Source organism: Convolutriloba macropyga, chromosome 6 (genome assembly GCF_964194025.1).
Source record: "Convolutriloba macropyga chromosome 6, txConMacr16.3, whole genome shotgun sequence".
NCBI lineage: Eukaryota > Metazoa > Xenacoelomorpha > Acoela > Convolutidae > Convolutriloba > Convolutriloba macropyga.
In genome coordinates this window covers 25530185-25553778 of record NC_134473.1, presented here as the reverse complement: position 1 = coordinate 25553778, position 23594 = coordinate 25530185, and the positions used below count along the sequence as shown (strand labels likewise).

At 34.3% G+C, this 23594-nt stretch overlaps 1 protein-coding gene across 1 annotated transcript in view; it reads left to right on the top strand.

Moving 5' to 3' along the window:
- The window catches only part of LOC142340889 (transient receptor potential cation channel subfamily M member 5-like), a 35761-nt gene extending 17128 nt beyond the window's left edge, over window positions 1–18633 (top strand). Inside the window, exons 3-12 of the mRNA XM_075391658.1 lie at window positions 1705–1920; window positions 5841–5979; window positions 7820–7966; window positions 8416–8876; window positions 11839–11967; window positions 12426–12728; window positions 13101–13334; window positions 15974–16173; window positions 16544–16925; window positions 17641–18633. Of these exons, the coding sequence (XP_075247773.1) occupies window positions 1705–1920; window positions 5841–5979; window positions 7820–7966; window positions 8416–8876; window positions 11839–11967; window positions 12426–12728; window positions 13101–13334; window positions 15974–16173; window positions 16544–16925; window positions 17641–18437 (3008 nt within the window). The 3' untranslated portion in view covers window positions 18438–18633. The remainder of the gene's footprint in view (window positions 1–1704; window positions 1921–5840; window positions 5980–7819; window positions 7967–8415; window positions 8877–11838; window positions 11968–12425; window positions 12729–13100; window positions 13335–15973; window positions 16174–16543; window positions 16926–17640) is intronic.
- Window positions 18634–23594: the final 4961 nt, after the last annotated feature.

The following is a 23594-nucleotide window of genomic DNA, read 5'->3' as shown; positions in this document are numbered from 1 at the left end:
GTTCTGATTCAACAATTGTGACAATACTGTTACGAAAATGTGATGATAGTAAGACGTATTTTATGACGTATTTGTAACGATTAAGTGACTTATAGTTTGACGCCCAAGGAATTTAAGCTCATAAATAGAATAAAACTCATTACACATGTCATTGAGTTTTATTGAAGCTTCCTTCCCTCCAAAAATTAAAAAGAGAACATTTCGTGTTGATTAATTAGTATGACTAATGCTTTGGTCTAAGAACTCATTCGCACTAGAAAAGATATGAAAAAAAGCGTTGTAATATTTAAAACAAACTTTTTTAATCAGCTAATATAGTCCAAATCAACTTGAAAGCTCAATTATATGGTTCCGAAATTTCTTTCTCTCTTATGACGAGGTCATTAAAACTGATGGGATCACATGTTAAGTTTCTTTGTTCTAAGTAGGATATTAATAAATTTATGTCGCTAAATTTTTCAAAAATGCTTAAGAGAAACATGGGTAAATTAAGTAGAAATAGGAAACTTTTTGATGAATATTGGGTAAAATTTGTGTAGAATTTGGGTTAAATATTGATGCTTTTTCATGTTTTGAGTCAAATCAAAAATTGATCAAAATTTGTGTAAATTTTTGTAAATTGCGCTTGAATTGGGTGAAAATTAAGTGAAAAATGGGTTGAATTTGGGTAATTTTTTCAGTAAAAAATTCAGTGGACTGTGTGAAAATTGTGTAATTTGGGGTTAAATTAGGGTTATTCTGCATTTTTTTTTTACAAAATGGGGAGAAAAACATGGAACAAATTGGAAAAAGTTGGGAAAAGTTTTATGTGATATAAGTCGAAACCTGGTAAAAATTGGGAAAAATCTTGGTAAATTTTGATCTTTTTTTGTGTAAATTGGGTAAAACTTGTTTGAAATGTGGATATACTGGGATATTTTTACGAACATCTTGGTAAAAATGGGAAGATATTGTGTAAATTAGGGCTAAGTTGTTGATAAAATTTTTGATAAAGTTTGGGAGAACTTTGTGGTGAACTTGGATTAAATCGTGTATAACGGAAAAGTTTTTGGGTGAAATAAGTCAAAGTTTGATATAAATTGGCAAGATTGTCGGTAATTTAGCTGAAAATTAAGTAAAATTTGTTTTAATTGTGTTGAGATAATTGTTCAGAAATTTGGTTAAAATTGGCTATAATTTGCGTAAATCAGCCTCAAACTTGTGCAAGGAACGGCAATTTGATGAGTTTAAAAATGTTAAAAAGGTGAAAATTTAAGGTCAATTAGAGGGATAAACTTTTGTTGAATGTTTGGGAAATTTGGAGGGAATTGGATAAAATTTCAAATAATAAGTTTATTGTCAAGTGATTTTTTAACAAGTTGATGTGATAGATGCTGCTATCTGCGCATTGAAGGGGAACTGAATTGTAGAGGAACGGATTTGTTTGAATTGTTAACATCTGGCACAAGGTCAATCAAGCGGTTAAAACATAGGTACGTCCTTCAGAAATTAATGACAATATGATATATCTGATCTTTGTACATAGGCTCATCCTAAATTGTAACATCTTGAATATGTTCACTCAAGCGGTTATTAAATAGGTACGTCTTACGTCTTTGAAAAGTCGATGAACACAGGGTATAACCTAATTTTTATGCATAGGTACGTCTTTTTGCATCTAGGGGGGCTTTTTGAACGAGTTTTTTACTGTTGCTCTTTTTGCAGCTCCATGTCGGGATTTCGGCACTGTTACCTTCTCCAAGAGTGGGAACACGGCCGACTTCGTCAGGGTCGCTAAAGATTGCACTAAATCGGAGGATCTGCTCGACTACGTGTGCAACTACAGCTCAAACAGGGCTCAGATTGAGAAGCTTGATTTGGTTCTATCTGTCCACGGGTCATCGACAGGCGAAAAAGAAACCGACTGTCTGGAATGCACAGGTTAGAGGATTTTTAGTTGAATCATCCAATAAAAATAGTCAAAATAAAGTCGGATCCATTCGTTTGAAATAATCGAACTTTCCAGAAACGCCAAAAATGAAATTGAGCAACAATGTGATCACTTGAATGTGAAAGCGATCACGTGATAGCCGAAAGGTAAGGTGTGTGATTCAATAATGGCAGTAATGTTACCACGTGAAAGTCTCAGACGCAAAAAAAGTGACCATAGTCACCAAAAAAGAGCATTCATGATCACCAAATGAACAGTCTGAGATGGGAATAATTGAAAAAGAACAGCTGAGAACAGGCTACTGTTAATACACTGCAGAATGAAAACCTAATGCTGCTCCGCTGCGATTACGCAGAAACACATAAAAAAGCGGTTTCCTGTTTTCGTTTCGTTTGTTTTGTTTTCTATGGTGACCGGACAATAGATGAAAAGGACAACAGGTCAAAAACAGCAAAGTTGTGACTAGATTGGAAGCTAAATTCCATTCTCATTGGGTGAAATTAGTCTTTAAACATGAGCCGTCATGAGATTACCTCATCACGCCATGCATCGCGAGCCTTGACCATGCCTAGCTGGCCCGTTGGGCTCGATATGAATCATTCACAGAGGAATATGATATCAATACCGATTATGTTATGCGCCGTATTATAAGTTAGTGCTTATATCTCACCAGTCAAAAAGCAAAATGATCAGTTTCTTTTTTTATCTCTTAACCCAATTTTTGCATTCGATCCGTTGCCATTTCGATCTATTGTCCTGACTCCTTTTTTATACGTTTTAAATTCGAACAACAACCGTCAAATTTTGTTGACTAATTTTTGAGTCGTTTGTTCAGTTTATTTTAACGGGACCCTTTATGCAGAACACCAAAACTCGTCGGCCAAGAATATGAAAACTGCTTATATTACATAATAATATTTTGTTTTTGATAAGAAAACACTGCGTAAATGTTTAATGATAAAGCAAAACTGATCAAAGGAAAAAAACAAAAAGTGGTTGAGAACAAATGCCATGATTCAGGGTCCGTACGATAGATAATTACACGAAGGAGCTATTTCACAGAATCACATTCAGAAGCTTAGTGGTCGTCTCTTAGTTTTAGTCTCATTTTCAATACATTTTGATGATATTAAAAGCGCAGTTAATGAATAGATTAAAATACGTATGTTGAGCAGCATCAAATATTAACCGTACCTTAAGGAGAATCAAACAAGGATACAAAGCCATCCTCAGATTTTTATATATGTGCTAGCCAATAATATCTTCAGTTATGAAGAATATATATATATATATATATATATATATATATATATATGTATATATATATATATATATATATATATATATATATATATATATTTATATATATATATATATATATATATATATATATATTGCAACAGTGCTACATACATCACAAAAGGCGAACATTTTTACAGCTATACGACACAATTCTACTCTGCTATTGTCTTAGTATATGTCAACATAGTTAATCAGCCAATCAGGCTATGCCAACTGGAAAACAGTATAAATCAGCACTCTAAGACAAGGAATTTGTACTATAAGCAATTTTTACAACTCAGCAAGGATACAATCCACTGGCTGGCGATGCAAGCTCAGCAGCAGATGAATAGCTGCGAATAACAATAAGCTCAACTGAGCGCGTCTTCTAAGTGCTTTGCGATATAGCTTGAGCAGTAAGAACTAAAGCTTAGCTTATTGGCTCACATCCGTAATACATACAATTATTCGCTATATTAGAGAGTATTGAATGTAATTAATAGCTAGTTTCCCATTCAAGGTCATAGGATCCACGCTAATTTCTATTCTAAAATCTGGTGCAACGGGCAGCAAAAATTTCACACCTTAAGGTTTTAAGACTTTTCGTTTCCTGTTACTACTATTTTCTTCTTTTTATTGTCCCCGGAGCGATGTTTAGCATTGTTTTTAATGTTATCAATAGTTATTATTTTAGTTTTGGCTTGCGATGTTCATTTTATCAGTCGCATATTTTCCGTTATAATTGAAAACGCCAAAAAGAGCGTCGGTCTTGTTTGTTTGCCTAAATTAGTTTTTGCTGAGGCAGATTTTGCCCACACTTTGGTTTCTGAAGATTATTGTTTTAATGCGGAAATATGCGTGTCCACAAGAGACAAACAATTGGACGCAAAAAACGATACAAGAAGAGAAGGAGTTGTGTGTTTCAACAGCTGAAGAACTCATATTAACAAACTGAAAGTTTCATTTTTCCCACAACTGGGGTTAGATGTTGCAGTGTTACATACAATACAAAACTCAAACATTTTTAGTGCTATTTGGTTAAATCTTATTCTGCTGTTATTGTCTTATATTTCGACATAGTGAATCAACCAAACAGGCTAAGCCAGCTGGCAAACAGTATAAACCATAACTATAAAAAACAGTGACTTTGTAGTAGACGAACTTTTCCAACTCTGCAAGGATACAATACACTGGCTGGCAATTCAAGCCCAGCAGCAGTTAAGCAACCATGAAAAAAATTAAACTCAGCTGAACGCGGCAGCTAAATGCTTAGCGATATAGCTCGAGCATTGCTTAGCCTATTTCTTCAAATCGGTACGTGATTCAATTATGCGCTATAGTTGATAATGATGACTGTAACTAAGTATTTCTTTCCAAAACAATATCTCATTATCCACGCTAGTTTTTGTTCTAAAACAATTCCCAAATTGAAAGTCATTATCGTTAAGGCACGGCTAGGTTTCTCTCGCAAATTTGTTTTCCCAAGGACTATACTCTCACAACTACTTTAAATTAATTGATTCTAGAAAGTGGTTATATCTGATAGGTTTTTTGAAGTTTAAGACTATGAATTTACTTAATTATTTGTGCCATGATCTGTTTCGCAATTATTACGTTAAAATTATCCCATTTTCTTTTGGAAGAAAAAGAGGATTGCTGAAATGATCCGAAAGTTTGTTTTAACTCTGTTATTTTTGTTAAAGAAGGACAATATATAGTTTAGGCGTATTAGGAAGGGAATGGGTACGGGGAGTAATTCTTTGATAATATTCCATTCTGGGTACGGCGCCATTTGTTTTGCTACCCCGGCGGATATTTGGACATCATAGAGACATACTATAGCATGTTTTTTGCTTTTCTCGGACATATAAATGACGTTTACAATTTAAGGACGCTGTAATTTTTTGAAATTAGGATAAAATGTAAGTACTGATATAAAATATAAAGTACTGATGTTAGTAACTACTTTTTTAATTTTTGAATTCGTTCTTCATACAGAATGCTGCATCAGTTCATTTGTTTTGTTTTGTTTTTGTCTTCATCGGTCATTTTGAATTAAGATCCCAACCTGGGATGTTTGTACAATCGAAAGTACTGTATAACTTTTTGCATCCATCAATAATGTCAACAAATTGCAATTTTCATTGTTTGTTTCTCCAACAAGTGTATTTCCGTGGAGGCAAATAGTGTGGATAGATGACAAGGAGTGCGGTAAATATCAAATATTAGAGCAAAACAAATTCAACGGAATATGTCTGATGTTTCTGAGATTTGTGTTCTATGGGCTTTTTTAAACCACGTTGAAGTTAGCAATAAATTTATGATTGAAGTGTTCCAAAAATTTAACAAAAGGGCTCCATAATCTTGAAGTAAAATGTGTCAACTGGGGCTATATGAAGTCGTTTTGCATAAACTGATATAATTTGTGATTTGAGCTGAACCCTTGTTGACCAGACCGACCGATCAAAAACGGTCAAAATGTCGTGGGATATGACAGTTTTTGACCGGTTTTAAGCGTTTTTGCCCGATATGATTAGGAAAGGATCGTTTGTGATTGTTTTTGATCGTTTTTGATCGTTAGATTTAGGAATTGATCGTTTTTGACCGTTCTTGCTTCTTTTCCTAACAGATCTGAACAAACTGAAGGATGCTTTGGCGACTATTCTGGTTGTTGCAAGTGGGTGGGTTATCACAGAAGGAGTTGCAAATGACAATCTGTTCACACAGTTGGAGGTGGACCGCAAGGAACTGCACGTCGATCCCAGCAGGTAAGTTTTCTATAATACAAGCACCAGTAAATGAATTCAAAAACGGTTGCTTTATGTTTTTATTACCAGACTGCTGTGATTTTGTATCGGTTGGTATAGCAGTACGACAGTATAATCATAACTGTCTCACTTCCCAATGATCGAAGTGTCACATCTATTCCACTTGTGCCCAACCAACTCCCATTAGCGATTCCCTATGACTACACAATGATTTAATATGTAATCATACGTGATCTGTAACAGGGGGTGCATAACGTACTTGTGGAGGGGAGGGGGCACAAAATGAAAAAGATTCGAAGTCTATAATAAAACTATCTACTACTGAGTCGGAATTGAAACTGAGTCAATTACGGTTGCAAACTAAAAGATCACACAACTGCTTTCCTACACTATATATTAATGATTTCATTTGGCTCACAGGCCGTGTTTTAATGCACTAAGCACTCGATACGTCAAAAAAAGTCAAATCTACAAGTAACCCCCACTAAGGCAGACCCTAAGAGGGTTCCATTTACAGTCTTAAGGATAAGCGAGGGAGCTGCTTATCTCTGCTTGCTATAGACGCTATAGACGTACCTAGCTCTGTATTCCTATCACTAACCGACTCTGTCTTAATACAAACCCCTTGAAGGGTAACATCAGTTGTAACAAAACAATAATGGTAGACCGGAGTCATATAAGTACGCATAAAGATACTACTATAGCTACTTTGTCTAAGAAAATGCAATACAGGATTCAGTCAAAAAGAGCCGACGTTATGAAGAGCCGATGTTAAAAAGTGCCCAAATTTGACCTGATCCAAAAAAATCCAAAACCGAATTTGTATTTTTTTCTTAAATTTTTAAACGCTATCTTTTTCCCAAAGCAAACCCAAGTTTGCTTGAGTAAACTGATCTCATGTTCGGTTGTGATAATTCCATCTCAAGTCCCATGGGCCGCTAAGACATGGCCGTGGCCCTCGATAATTGCAGTATAACAAATTATTTCATCCCGTCAGATTTATTATTGTAAATAACTAAAAATTAATTTCGAAATTATGCGTTACAATTATGGTTCAAAATTTTCTAGTTACATTTTATGCGTTAAATTTAATTGATCAAACAAATTAATCATTTATTGTTAGTATTAAAATTTTTACTCTTTTTAACGTCGGTTCTTCTTAATTTAATCTCTTGTTGAAGTCACTGCATTACTAGTTTTAATTGTGGGTGACGTGTAAGAGAGCCGACGTTAAAGATAGCCAAAATCTTGTTGAAAATATTAAATGATATATTGAGAGACGTTTCACAGTCAATTAAAATTGCTTATGAAATAACACTACATAAATTTCAACCAGTTATAACTGAGTGTTTGAGAATGAAAATTTAATTTTTTGATAACAACAAAAATCGAAATTGGTTTAATAAATAATTATAGGTTAATTATCGCGGGCCACGGATATGCCTCAGCGGCTCATGGGACTTCATATGAAACTATCATAACCAAACGTGAGATCCTTTTACCTAAAAAAGTTTTCACGGTAATTGATTAACTGCTAAGTAATTAAATACAACTTTCTGCTTTCGTCTTTAAATCAAGTCAGATTTCGTTTTTAAAGAAAGTCGGCTCTTTTTTACGTTGGCTCTGATACGGAATCTTAAATTTAAGAGTACCCAGGCCCAGGTTTCACAGGCATTTGACGACAACCTCATAAGAATAGACCACAACATAGAAGGTCAGTACATGAGAAAAACACGAATAAGTGTTACGCGTTCAATTTTTTAGCGACGTAATTTTTATTTTAACCCAGTTTTGTTGTTTTCCAGAAAATGTCATGTACTCTTTTTCTTTTGTTGCCCAGGTCATTCAACTACACATCTGTGGCATTTGTGTCACACGACAGTGTGAAGGGAAAAGACATTTTGCGTGGCGAGGACAGCACTGATCTTAGACGGTATCCTGCCAAAGAACTGGAACGTCTTTCAACGCAACAGTCATCTGTTTCAAAGTGAGTTTGCCGTGCCTCCGTCTCAGTCAAATACTTGAACTTCTGGCAGAATAATTTGAAGGATTGATAAAAAAGGGGGCTTACATCTACAGTTAGTCCCATAAATTTCCGAACCAAGCGAACGTTTTGAAAAACTCCCGACATGCAACTCCCGAGATGTCTGCATGTTTTAAATTTGAACTATGACCTTTGAAACGTTCGATAGCGTTGCAACTTTATGAGACGGACTATATGTGATAAGTCACTATGAAGCCAAATCTGTTGGTCAAAGATAAAAAATCTGACCTATTCTTAAAAAGAAAACCAATGAAAAGATTCACCCACAAAACAAAATTTTAGAAATTCAAAATTTCCAAAACTTCTGTCATAATATAAAATAGACAATATAGTAATCCACAGTGAACACAACTGTACGAAAAGAAAGTGACAACAGAATATTTCTTCTTCAGATCTGACAACTACCTACGCGAACTGTCGGGCGAGGACACGCATTACGTCATCATCGATTCCGCGTCATCTTCAGAAGAAGAACGAAAAAACTCTGTCAATGAAGTCCGATCGTCTTTTGAACTTCACTTGGTTCAGAGTTTCCGGCCGATCATTCCTATCATCAACTTATTTTTCGGAGGCGGGGTCGCAGACGTCATCAATTTAATGAAGAAATTGGAACTGGGTTACAGCGTCATAATTTTATCTGGTTTGGGTGGATTTTGTGATAAAGTTGTCCGGTTTCTGCGGAATCCGACCTCAAATGAGTTCACGTCAGATCATGCCGCAATTTGGCAGAATTTGGCGCAACTGCAGAACTCTGAGAAGCTACATGTCATTGATTTGCAAGTCTCTAAGGACTACGAGAAAGTTTTCAGTATTGCTTCAAAATTAATGTCGCCTGAGAAAAGAATTAAGTTAGGTGAGCATTTTCTCGACTCATAAGCAATAGCAGCAACTCCTTGAATATTTATAGACAACGTTATTATCGCATATGCCTAAACCAATAGGAGAATAATTTTAACTGTAAATAACGGCCTAATTTAACTCAAGAGTGTTTTTTGTCCACAAAATTATTTCCATTTTCTCTCATATCTCTCAGCCTCGGATGACCATATTTTTATGGTCAAGAAATACGGTAATAGATAGAAATCGTATGACAGTTGTATATTTTCTCTAGCTTCGCCCCATTTTGCTATCTCCGCTAACTAAATAACATTTTGGTTTTCAATACTTATCTCAAGACACCATGATCAGGGACCTTTTTTGCTATAGAGACGAAGTGTTCGGAGAGCAGAGATTTGCAAAAAAAGAAAGAAGCGACCACCCAATCGTTCACGAGGAATGCGATTTTTAACCTGCTAGCCCCCAGTAAAAATAATTTTAAATTTTTTCGACAGAAGTAGCTATTTGAAATCTTTGTTGCCACTTACCGAACTCAATACTTGCCAACACTTTGTCATTATTTTTTTGAATTTCAGAAAATTTTAGTTTGTGCAATAGTGCAAATTAAATCTACGGAAAATTATCAGAAACTTATCCTGCAGGAAAATTGCTATGTTAGTTTTTGTTTTACTTTACAGTTCATATCTGAAATAACTATAAAAGGATTTTATAAACCCATACTGAACTTCAGCTTTGCTTCAATATTGCAAAAAAACATAGAATAATTGAAACTATCTTGAGTGTCACGTTACCATTTTTGAAAAGAAAATGTGTTTTTCAAACTTCTCAAAACAAATTATAAAAGTTTTCTAAACAATTCGTAAAACAAAAGAAAACTACACTTCTGAACTTTTTAAAACAAATTTTAGATTTTTGAATGAATGTTGCACCGCAAAAAAAGTTTCAAAAAACTCAATTGATCTCGATAATATTAGGAGGTTTGGTTTCAAGCGTGTGGTTAATTGTCGTTGCAATCTTCATCTGCTCTGGCTGTGGCTGAAAGTCAAGCATTACGTCAAATTGGTCGAAAATTGTGACAAACATAACAAGTTGGTCAGTTTAATTTTTTGAAATGGAACTGGTAGAAGAAAAGTAGAAAAAGTCTGCAGATAGAAATTGAAAATTTCTAGATTTAATTGAAAAAATTTTAATTTTTGCTTTTTGTTACGATAAAATGTAAACAACAGTTTATTTCAACAAAAAAGCCGATTTTTATTTGTATGTAACATTTTGGACCGTTAAACTCAGAAACAGAGAAAATAAACCGATCGGTTCTAAGCATTGTCCCCAAAATTTCAATTTGGAAAACAAGAGTTTTGCAGTCAAATGTAGGCATGAACACCCTAGCTTAACTAGTAGGCAGAAATTGCAAATTGTTGATTATCACTGCTCAGTTTTTGTACCCCATTTACACGTAAAATTTTTGAATGGAATTGGTAGGTGCTTGTGCAGTCACTTGTTTTCACGATTTACAGGCCAACCTTGCAATTACAGGAAATATTTATTGGTAACTTTATATTTTTAATCTTATATAATTAAAATCAGCACTCGCATAAATGTAGAGTTGGGGGATAATAGAAACAAAACCTTGTTTTTTTATCTCAATGCAACATAATTTAGGTTAGTATTATTCGATGATCCCAAAGTTACTAGTTTTGTTTTTTGCGAATCGCTCTCCGCTTTCATAATTAAAGCCATTTTTTAAATCTTTATAGCGTTGCTGAAAAAATAAATGTTTTAATATTATTTTGCATTAAGTGCAAAGCGTATAGAGTTTGTTCATAAACGTTTTAGCAATTAGGTGAAAAGATAAGTTAGGTTAATATTTTATTTGAAAAAATAAAATCCTGGAAATGGAATTAATTGTTGTTCTTACAATTTATGTTTTGCAAAAACATTGTACCATGATGAGATGTAGTGAGAGAGTGGTATAAACTGTTAAGTCTAGTCGACAATTTTAATTTAGTTGATTTCATCGTATTGTTTGATCTGACATTCTACAAAACCTTTTGTACGGCGGGAAAAGGACACAATTTAAAAATCCTGAGTTTGCATATTTTTTTATATCTGAACGAAAACTAAACTAACCACTTGGTTAATGTTACATGTTAGAAATTTATTAATCAAACATTATTATTTTCTCATTCATAACAAAGTAAGGTTCGGTTTTCTTAACATAGTTTAATAAAAATATGTTTGAATCCTGCAACCCTTCTGTCTATTGGAACTATTTCGTGTCGTTTAAGCATTTCCGCTGTAACTTTTTGTTTAAATTTGGTCTTCGACGTTTCTTTTCCAATTGTAATTGGAAGTGTGTTCCATTTCCGAATAAAGTTACAAACAATTAAACCATTACTCCATTTTGACTTACATTTTGGTTCTAAGAAAAGGTTATGGGTTCGTTTGTTTGCAATAATTGGCACGTTTTCTAAAAATCTGAAATGTTTGTTAGAGCGATTTCTTGTTTGTTGGAGAATATTGAAAAACGTATTTAATGACACCCATGTTATTTGGAGCTCTGCTCGAAGCATTTTAGTCTCCAGAAGTAGATCTCTAGCAGTATCGTATTTGGTTTTCATAAAGCAAACTTCTATGCCCCAGTTTGTCTGTTTGTTAATTCTGTCAATAGAGTAAGATGGTAAATTTTGAAAAAAATCTCACTAAAATCTATATGAGACAAAACTAGTGATTTAAAAAGATTTATTCTTGTTTTTAACGGTACCTGATGACGAACCAAATATAATGATCTGATTGCTGAACTGTTCTATCTCCAAACCAACTACAGTTTGGTGAAAATAGTGATCAAAACAGTTTAAATTATCACCACTTATCAATGCCACATTACGGAGCTCTTGGGCTCTTTATGCGCCGTTGTTGTGTTGTTCGGAGTGGTTGTTTTATAGCACCAATTGGGTAAAAGAGGTAAATTCTATTTTTAGCGGTATTTGACACTGTGGAAGGCACCTTGGGAAAAATTATTGAGGAGATGGTTGATGACCCAGAAATGGACTCTTATTGCGCTGAGGCATTCAAAAGTGCCCTCGTTGACCGACAGTTTCCCATCATTGGTAAGTGCTAAAGATAAGACACACTTAAGTCCTTTCGATCACACAAAATATAAACTCTTCACGAAGATTTGATCAATCAGCATGAAATTATAACAAATAAGAGACAGCTGGGACAATTTTACTTCTGCGTTCAAAAAAGGCCGACAGTCAATTTGTGAAGGTACATGTGATATTAAAATTTTAATCACAGACACTGTGTGATTTAATTTTTTTTAAATTTGGAGTCTAAGTACTCTTCGGTTATGATCATCAATATAATTTGAGTTGAAAAACGGCTGAATGATTCAGCAAAAATGCTACGTATGCCTTTAACCACACTAGTATTGCGTCCACATCTCTCAATTTTTAACTCATATTCTCATGCCCAAGACCAATATCCAGCCAATTTTCTGATCTTGAAACTTTTACCGTTTTATGAAAACAAACAATATTGAACATATGATGTATTTCACATGCAGAAGGCCTCATTTCTTCTGGATTTGACGTTGCCAGTGTGTACGACCAGCTATTTCTACGCGATATTTACGTGCGTGTCACGGCTCAGAACCCCGCCATTCTCGGGTTCATAAACGGCTACATGCCAATAACAGAACGCAACGACCCCACTCTTCTTGAACTGAATCACTTGGAACAGTTACTGAAGAGTCTTCTAAAAGTGTCTTCATTCAAACATACAGACCTCGATGTCTACCAGCATCTGTTCATATTTTCTGTCATCCAACTGGAAGAGAATATGAGCGCGTATTTCTGGAAACGATGCAGTAAGTTACAGTAAATTTATTTCATATACTTCTCTAAGCATTGATTGCGACCATCTGTTCCTGACTGTACGATTTTTTGGCAATGGAGATGTTCTATATATCTGCTGGTCCTTATAATGGGATTTGAACACTCATGCAATTAACCACCTTAAATACAAAGTTGATGCAACACTAAATGATGCTTATTGGAGTGAAACGCGTTTCATTTTGTTCAACAGTTCATAGTAGAAAACAGACAATGGTCGTGTAAAAATAATTCGCTTTTGAATAATTCGATGGCAAGTAGGCCCTGTAAACAAAATGAATCCTCAGGAGGCTCAGAAATATGGATCTCTATAAATATTGAGGGTAAATAGCCTTTTTGCTTCACAGATGAGCCGATAGCCGCTGCACTCTTCGCCAAGCTCCTTCTTAACGAGATGGACAGTTCCGCAGAGTTTCGTCAGAAAGAGACCACTTTGAAGAAGATAAGTGAAGAGTTTGAAGTGAAAGCGTGTGAGTTTCTGAAAAAGTTTGCAGATCAGGAACCTCAAATGGCGGCTGAGAATCTAAAGAGTGAACAGGAATGGTGGTTTAATATGAGACCACTGGACCTCGCTGAGAGAGGTAACGCACAAATTCCACAACAAAAATTAGATGAAATAGAAGAATCTGCTTTATGAAACAATAGGCATCAGCCTGAAGTTCTGGGGAGAAAAATTAATCTATTTCACAGTTGATTTTTCCGAATAGTAAGTATCAATTAACTTAAGGTAACAAGTTCAAACTAACTGGATATCTTCCGTCAGCGCCACCAGCTTAATGGCTGCTTTTTATTTGGAACCCGCAAAAGAACGTGCCAATAGAATTTGATTTCTATTGAAAAAAAAATTATTCTGAGAAGGTCCCCTTTTGATGTTTTAGGTTGACTATAACTTTTTGAAAATCAGTCCTTCTCTCAAATGAGTTAAGCGAGTCTACAAAACGATAAACTCTCTGAAAATTCAAAGTTATTAGATTTGAAACAACTTCTTTCATTTGCGAGCTTAATATGTTAACCAATGCTTTAGGTGGTATTCGACTCATGAACTTAGCAATCACTTTTATCCATTTTTTGTTCTTTCCTTTTTCTAAAAATTCCATTCCTCTTGTAGTATCACCTTGGAACAAATAGAAAAAACAGTTTACAACTAAATGTTCTCTCACAAGCTGCTAAAACTTGGTTTTAGTTCATTTCGCCTGATATATTTCACCCCGGATAAATTCACATTTTATATGTTCACCCTCATTCATTTAATCCCGTATTTTATTCATTCAGAAATCGGTTTAACATCGATAACGTTTACCTATTTCGGCCTCCAATTGAATAATTAGCAAATCTAAAATTAAAAAAAAACGCAAATAGCACAAATCTTCCTTTCAAGGTCTGATACTTTTTCATTCTTTGTTAGATTTTTCATTGTTTTTGAAATAAATGGTAACCTCAAAGTCGGCTGTTATGTTGCTGATTGCAAGACTCAATAGAGAAAAAGAAGTGCTCTAAAGTTCCATTCACTTTTCGATTACATTTAATGGCCTCATTAGGGATTAGATGAGATAACTAATTTGCGAATTGATAAACTTCTTTACAGTTACATTGTGTTCATTTGCAGATTTATTTCAGTGCGAAATAATGTAGGGGTTATATTTCTATTATTTGAGTTCCACTTTTATCAAATTAATGCGGGCTGTTACAGATCACACAAAACGGGATCTCGTTATGTATGCCGACCTAAATTGATAAAGAGTTAACAAATCGAAGGCAAAAATATATGCCTAAGGCCTGTTTGTGCTATAAGTCTCAACTTGAAGATTGGGGGCTGAAAGAAAGGCTTAAATTTATAAAAGAGTAAATACACAATTACAGGCTAACTAATTACTAGTTGAGTGGTAGTATCGAGATGAGCTGGGGATTCTTATTGATGTGTTGTAGAGCCGAAATAAAGTCTCCTGATTCTGACGTGAAATTTCCGCGGGACGCAAAAACTTGTTTTTTGTATTAATTTGAAAATACAAGATCTGTTATCTTCCAGCTTAATAGATTTGGTAATTTCCGTTTTCAAGAAAAGGGAAGGGTACTGTTGTCTACAGTATCACGAGTTGCAATAAAAATCTTTTTTCCCACTTCGCTGAGAACAACTTAACAAATTATTCTCATCTCCATTTGGGGCGATAGGGAGCGGAAAACTACGAACACGTTCATAGTGAAACAGTCTCCTAATTTTCCTGTTTGCCGAGAAATTGATAGAGTTAACTCTGCTCATCTCATGAAGTTGTAATTGTTCTTGCCTTAAAAAATAGAAAAAAACTTGAGCTTTTGTGCCTGTTTCATCCTTGCGTAGGCGCCTCAATTTTTCCTCTTCTGCTCTTGTAACATTGAAGTTTTTGGGGGAATTTATTGCTTTTCATCAGATGCACCTGCATTGTTCTTAGTAGTTCTCCTGGGTTGCAAATGTCAGTCAAAGAGCAATATTAGCGGCGCCTACTCATATTTTGTTCTAGTTCTAGTTTGAATTTGGTCCTGGATAATCCAGGCCTAAACTGCGGCTCGTTGATTAATTAAAAAAGTAAAGGCTCAAATGCTAATATATTGTTAGCCTGAGCGCGCGTTAATTTGTTTGGCGGGTGCTTAGAATAGTGATAATTAACGCTTAGATGTATGAGGCCGATTTGCTTTGCGGGATTAATAATCCGTTCTCTTATAGTAGCTCTAATACTACAATTTGCAGGCTCACATGCAGCATTTAGAATTCTAGGTAATTGGTGTTTCAAATATATATTAAAAGCTTAAAGATCTGCTTATTGTCAAAAGCAATCATTTGGGTAATTTCATGAATTCTTCGTATTGTTAATATTCAAATTAGGGTCTGCCAGACTTCCTATGTGATTTTTACGGAGAATTTGACTTCTCAATTATTTGGTATAAACTCGCCTTCAATGAAAATGTAAACAGCTGAACTTCAATGTTCACCAGCAGATTAAATTTATACGTGACCATTTTTGCAGTCTTTTGGAGGCACTTATCGACGTAATCAACAATCATGCAATCACCTCCATCAACCCCCTTTAATTTAGATAGGTGACATTTAATTACGTCGATGTCGTAGTCGCTTCTGTACAACTCCTGGGAATCGTTAACTAATTGTTTTTCAGTTTCAATTCTGATCCAGTTTTTGGATTTTCGGTTTTTTTAATATTAGTCTGATCGTATGAATAATCCTTTTCAGCTGAGTGCAACGTTTTCTTCTCTCAATATGCTGTGAACAACCTACAAAGTGAGTTGTTCTATGGACGCATTCTGTCTAGCGCTTCTTGGCTCCGAGTACTAGTGTGTGTGGCATTGATCATTCCCACATTATTCTACCTACCATGGAAAGCCAATCACAAAGGAGTAGTCTATCAGATGAAGGGAATCATTGCTCAACAGGTGTGTCCCGAACGTCGAAAGTTTGTATCATGTTTTCTTGGCATCTTGATTACTAAAAACTTTAAGCTCTCTCCTGTTCTCCATGAACAAATGTCTTTGCACAAGACTGCGTTATCAAGTTAATGCGTGTTTTTACAGCGGTAATGATACATGACAAATAAAAAAGTTGACGAGAATTTTTGAGAGAATTATTGAGAATCAGGTTAAAAGAAAGTTTTAAAATTGCCAATAGAATCACTAGTCCACCTCTGGTAGTAAAAATCCATGACAAAAATAAAGTTTATTACAGTGGACAGGGGTCACGAAAGCCTCAAGCAATCCAATTCAGACCGAAAACCTGCACATATTTTCTAATAAATCTTTTTTTCAGGTCATTTTCGACAGAGTGGCCAGTCGGAAACAGAAACAGACGTCAATAGACGACAAAGTGAAGAGACGTCTTCGCTATGCTTTCGGAACCCTTTTCTATTCCGTGTACACGTCACCCATTGCCAAATACATTCTTGACTCAACTTACCAACTGGGGTTTGTTATCGCCCAGAGTTACATGTTAACAGTTGTGTTCGAAATTAAAGAGAGCTTGTCATTAATTGAGTGGGTTTTGTGTGGTTTGAGTGTGACTAATCTGTTCAAAGATGTCATGTCTTGTTTGTGGTATGAAGAGACAAGATGGAAGCATCGTGTGCAACGATATTACACTGCCAATAAATGGCTAATGGTGTCCTCTGTCAGCAGTTTGACCTTCATATTTGGTACGTGTATTATTATGCGTTGAACTTTTGTCCTCGACGTTCATATTCGCTCTCAAAAGTAACAATTAAGTACAAAAAAATTGCTATTTGGAATTTGAAATAACGTGAGATAGACTTGTCTTAATCACAATGTTACTAAAATGACAGAAATGTACATTTTTTGAGGTACTTACTTTTAGCTACCAATCTCAAGTCTCGTCAGAAATCATAAACGTATTGGTGTGAGAGATCACCATCGCATTCAAAACAGTAAAAATCATTACAAAGTGACAATCTAACATTGTCCTACTTAACCCCAGTCCAGGAAGTATCTTGGCATCTTATGAAAATTAAACTAATTTACTAACCCCCACCCCTCACGCATTCACGTACGTTAACAAAGAAGCTTCAGAAAACTCAATCACAAGCAAAAATATGGACAAAAATGATCTGCAATTAAAAGATAGGTTCTTGAGATCCGTTTAGGTAGTAACAATTTTTGGTTTAATTTGTTCTCTGGTCGTAAATTAGTTCTATCTATCCATTAAATCTATCTAAAAATAAAAGAGTCAACCCGAGTTGAAAATAGAAGTTAATCTTGTAAGATCTTGTAAGATTTTTGCAAGATTCTTACAAGGCATTGCTAAATCTTACAAGATTATTACAAGATCTTACAAGATTAGTTTTTTTCTTACAAGATTCTTACAAGAAAACATTTCCATGCTCTGTTTTATAGCCACAACTCTTCATGCTTTTACGTATGATAACACAGAAGCCTCTGAATGGAGTCAAGTTTTCTACATCATCAGCATATTCCTCAATTACGGAATTCTCCTTCGATCATGTCTAATCTGGAGCTACGTCGGACCTTACATCATAATGATGGAGCGAATGGCCTACGATTTAATAGTATTCCTAGTGGTCGTCATAATCTTTACTATATGCTACGGAATCTGTGTTCAAAGCATCCTATTCTCTAATCAAGACAGAACTACCTGGAATGTCATGTTTGGAATCGCTTTAAAACCCGTATTGCACATTTTTGGAGAGAACTTTCTAGAAAGTCTGGCAGAAAGTGGCGATTGTGACGGCAGTGCAAACAACCTATTTCAAAACTGCAAACTGTCGTTTCTGAGACCAGTTGTGGCGTTGATTTTATTTTTAGCTTACGCCACGCTCGTCAACCTAATGCTGGTCAATTTACTTATAGCAGTATTTACGAACACGTACACACTTATAAACGATAACCTGGACCAGTACTGGAACATGATCTTTTACAGAGTAGCAGTTAAGTATTACAGGAGGAAAAACAACTACCCCGGGCCAATTTTTGTGGTTATGTTTGTTACCGAATTGTTCGTGTGTGGTTTCCACAAGTCCAGGAAATGTATCAAGCCGCTGGAATCATTTAGTGAAGATGAAGCCGCTTTGAAATTGGAGCAAAAACAGAATCAGTTCAGGGCCAAAATGATGGAACAAATGACGTTTCACAACTATTTTGTTCTCAATGACCAAAGTAACTCCCAGTATTAGATTTTATTTTTGTAGGTATATTACTCGAGGTTGCTTTTAGTGAACTAGTTTGTGAGCAAAAACTGAATATTTTTATCTTCCAAAAATTCCCTGTATGACACGCCGACTTGGCGAGACTGGTCAAAAACGGTAAAATTTTTGCGTCATAATGGCTTTTGAGCGTTTTCCCTCAAACTTAACGGTCAAAACAAAATTATTTCTGATATTTTTAAATAATTAATAATTATTAATTATTATTATATTTTTGGACAAAATTAGAAGCCGTTTAGCTATTACCACCTGGCCCAGGTGTGAGATATTCGCAACCTCACTGATCAGAAGAACATAAGCCGAAGAACACTTGAGTTAACGAAAGACCAAATTAGCCAAAATAAGCGCTAATCAGGTAACGTTTGGTTCGAAAACAGGGGGGACTAGAATACAACTAGAGGACTTTACGCATAAGAATTTGTCGGCATCGTCATTTTCCTAACCGAAAATGGCGAAATCCCAATACTTCTTGTTGGTGTCAAAGTTTATACTAGTTTGACATAGAAAGAGTGGATAACTTTGTTTCACAGACGTAAACTGTATTTGGTTTGCTGGTTTCATAAACATTAGAAAACATTGCCATTAGTTTTTTGATGGTATTAGAGGTATGCAAACTTCCGCATCACCGTTCTGTAAACATGAAGAAACTTCGGTAAGCTTCCTGGTGAAAGTAAATGCTTTTCTAGATTTTAGTTTCGTATACGTTTAATAACATCTTTCAATGGGTCGGAAAGTATTAACGTATTAAAAGTAGCGTTTTTAGTACAGTAAAATTTTGGGAGAACTTTTTTAGTTCATGAAACGTACAATTTACTCATTACGTTTTTGGAAATCCCGGAGGTTCTGTATCTTTTATCTTTTAAGATCTAACAGCTTTCTTAAAAAGCTGTCTCTTTTCTCACAAAGTTTTATCAGCATTTATTAAACACTGCAATGCCTGACTAATATTGTGTTAGAAAATTTTATCAGCACATATACAAAAAATAACTCATATATTTTGAATCAATAACTAGCAACAAATAGTCTTTTTTTCATAACATCTTATACCAAAGCTTTCCATTTTTGAAGAACAATTTGTTGTGTTAGATCAGATAGGACATAGGTTAGATAATTATCTGGTAAAACAACAAAATATTAGCTTACAAAAAATATCAAAATTTGCAGCATTCAAAACAACTAAAAATTGACTTTCCAGAACAATATTATCTACTCAACAAAAAAAACCTCTGGGACATTAAAATAGCATCTAATATTGTAAACTTTTAGCACTGACACAAAATTTTTTATTCTACGGGCCGACCACAATTAATCATCTTGGACATTGTCTGTAAAAGTTTTAATCGATTTTACAAAGCAATAATGTCTACCCTTGCACACTCAGCACTCTGCAGTGATATATTTTACTAGTTGAAAACAACGGGTTTAAAGTTCTGGAGCACATATAGATCTATAGGATACTCCCAAAGTTTTACAAGATTTCTTATAAATTCTGACAAATTTTGACAAAACTTTGATTCGCATTCCTGTCAGATCTTAAGCCCTCGAATCTCCACTAAAATTTTTTAAACATAGCAGTGTTCAATTGTCGGTATTTTAATCGTATGTTAAAAAAATATATTACTCGTTGGAGTCCTCAGATGCTTGGGCCATATCAATTGTCACTACAATGACCGCAAAACAAGCAACAGGATTTTTCTGACGATAACACAAAAAAGTTCAATGCTGGACAGTTTTTCAGCATCATCATCGAAATTTTTACTTATAGTTTTTATAAACTGCTACTCTAAAACAATCACCACTCTACTTTTTTGCAAAAATAATAAAATGCATAGATCGTTTCAACTAAAATTTACGAAGAATAAATTCGCGCAAATAATAACAAACTTTTGCCATTTTTTACTCAACAACAAAACAACCCGATAAAAGTCTTAAATGCACCGTGTTCCGGACAAAATCCACACAGAGAGAAAATGATCACAAGTAAAACAATCCCCGGTAAAAAATTTCAAACAGAGAAGAAAACTTGTGCGCGTTGGCACAATGTTCCGACGCAGCTCACTCATATTTTTTATCAATTTTTTATCTAAAGGAGAAAACTTTCCAAAATGCATCATTTAGTTCAAAAGTAATTGTTGCATGAATTCAAAAATGCTCTAAATTCAAACCACTAAACGGCTTAAATGACAACTAATAAAGTGAAAATAAATAATAAAAAAGTCAAATTTGCATCACATTAGAACTAAAATTAATGATTTAATTTGTACTTCAAGAGGAAAGATATGAAACTGTACATTTTGATGGTCAGTACTGAGGAGACAACTAAAAACCAAAAAAGAAGCGTATTGATAAAATACCTTCAATTTTTTTGAAAACAAGTTGTTTCAAAGTCTTGAATAAAAATAGCTGTCTACCAAAACATAATAAAATATATTCCCTTGTACTTCCATAGGAGACCTTTGACATCGGTCGTTATCCAGAACATACCATACACCAATTACAGAAAAAAATGCGCAATTTTGAACCTCAATTACAATTTTGCAAAAAAACGGCGTTGAATCCGTTCAAACAGTAATCTGTTCACTTAAAAAATTGAACTTGTTCGTCGAAGTTAAAACATTCCATTGTTTCCTTCTGTGAACAAAATCTTTTAAAAGTCATAGTAACCATAGGTTTTCAAATAAAAAACAAACACACTTAATAGAGCAACTTGAAATTCTTTAGGAAGTCAGTTGGACATGGCTTTAGCAGTAAAAGTCAAAAGACTACAAAAGAGCAAATAATACTAGCAGAACTCAAAGTTTGATTAAAGTTTATATGCAAACACAGTGTTGAAGCCATCAAAATTACCTTTCCAAAGAATTTATAAAAACAGGTTTACGTTGCCTCATTCTTACGTAATTGGAAGCTGTGCAAAAAAGAACCTTGATTTGAAAACACTCCAGTCTCCTTTCATTTTTGACCTTTTCTTTATTTTAACGAGGAAGAGACAGAAAATTTTTTAAGTTTCACCTTTCGTACAAAAGTATTTGTTGCATGAATTCAAAAATTGCTCTAATTTGAAATTTGAAATCACTGGACGGCTTAAATAATAACTAATAAAGTAAAAGTATATTATAAAAAAAGTCTAAATAGTGTCACATCAGAACAAAATTCATTAAATTAACTCGTACTTCAAGAGAAAAGATATGAAACTCTACCTATTGATAGTCGGCAATGAGCAGACAACATTTAACCGAAAAAGAAGCGTATTAAAAATACTTTTAAGTTTTTTGAATAAAAAATGCTTCAAAGTCATGATGAAAATTAGGGGTCTATTCTATTTCAGCTCCTCCAGCTTAGTGCGCATATTTTTTTAACCACCAGGCGCACGTGCTATTTTCTTACATAGTAACGTTTTATATAACAATATATAATTTGTAACTGGGGGTCATAAAAAACAATGGGGGTGGCGAAACAGAATAGAACCCAAATTAGCTGTCTACGAAAACATGGTAAAATACGTTCCTTCGTACTTACATAGGAGACCTTTGAGATCGGTCGTTATCCAGAACATACCATACACCAAATACAGAAAAAAACGGGCAATTTCCAACTTCAATTACAATTTTGAAAAAAAAACGGCGTTGAATTCGTTCAAACAGTAATCTGTTCACTTAAAAAATTGAACTTGTTCGTCGAAGTTAAAACATTCCATTGTTTCCTTCTGTAAATAAAAGCCTTTAAAACTCATAGTAACCATAGGTTTTCAAATAAATAACAAACACATTTAATAGAGCAACTTGAAAGTCTGTAGGAAGTCAGTTAGACCTGGCATTAGCAGTAAAAGTCATAAGACTACAAAAGAGCAACTAATACTAGCAGAACTCAAAATTTAATTAAAATTTATATGCAAACACATTGTTGAAGACATTATAATGAGCTTTCCAATGAAAAAATTAAATAGGTTTACTCTGCCTCAATTTTACGTAATTGGAAGCTGTCCGATATAGAGCCTTGATTTGAAATCATTCAGGTCTCAACAGAAATATTTCAGAAAGAAAGCGCCGCAATACCATCTGATTATAATTTCGATTTAAACAAATACAAAATTAGACCAACGCCAACCATAGTTTTCCTGCTTATTCATTAAAAAGATAATGATTCAAATGTTTTAATGAAATCAGTTGATAAAAAAGACAACATCAAAAAGATCACTTTTATCGATTATCGATTATTCGAAAAAATTTGCATAAACCGGTAAACTTTTATTTGAAGATAATTCCGAGTCAGCCGAAGTAAATTTAGCACTCTTTGGATTTTGAAAACGTTGTGTTAGTTTTTCATAGTTTTATACTTTTGTCCAAGCTTTAATTTTACACTTTTTGAAAATTTGGCTAAAGAAACAAATGTGGTGCACTTTTTGACTTAAAAAGGCTGAACTGTGAAATGTTTGGTCAAATTAATCAATCGAACTGTTCAAAAACTCTGCTTTGAACATAACGTGAGAAAAAAAGTTACAAATAAAGGTGCATTTAGCGCCGGATATTCACAAAGCTTTCAACCACTCAGCGGACAACAACTATCACTTTATTTTTTCAAAAATACCAATTTAACTAAAAAATCATTTTAGGTAAAGAATATACGCTTAACAGCCTTTCTGAAGCAACTTTTTAGGATGAATTGGACAATCGTCCACAATTTGCTGAACCAAGAAAAAACTGTTAAGCGTACAGTTCTTCCTTTATAAATTATGAAGACTGCATGAAAAAACAATCTCAATAAACAATGGACAAAACGCATTCGCACCAATTAGCAAATAGAATCAATTAATTATCCATCATGCATTATTACGTCGCAAAGGTATACCGCAGTTTCCGTCATAGAAAAAGTTGCTTTTGAAAAAAGATACTTATAATGACGAAAAATAAGAGATGAGCTTTGTATCTGTTTCTCGTAAATGATGATTCCGCAGTTTTTGCTGAATAGAGATACTTGCTCAATTTAGGTATCCATTTTTGCACTGAATATATCTTTATCCACAGCTGCGCCTAATTTAATGCGCGCTTTTGAGCATGTAAGAGTGGTTTAAAGCTTTATTAAATGAGCATTTTAAAATTGTTTTAATGCTTTGTTAGTTAGTCATATAAA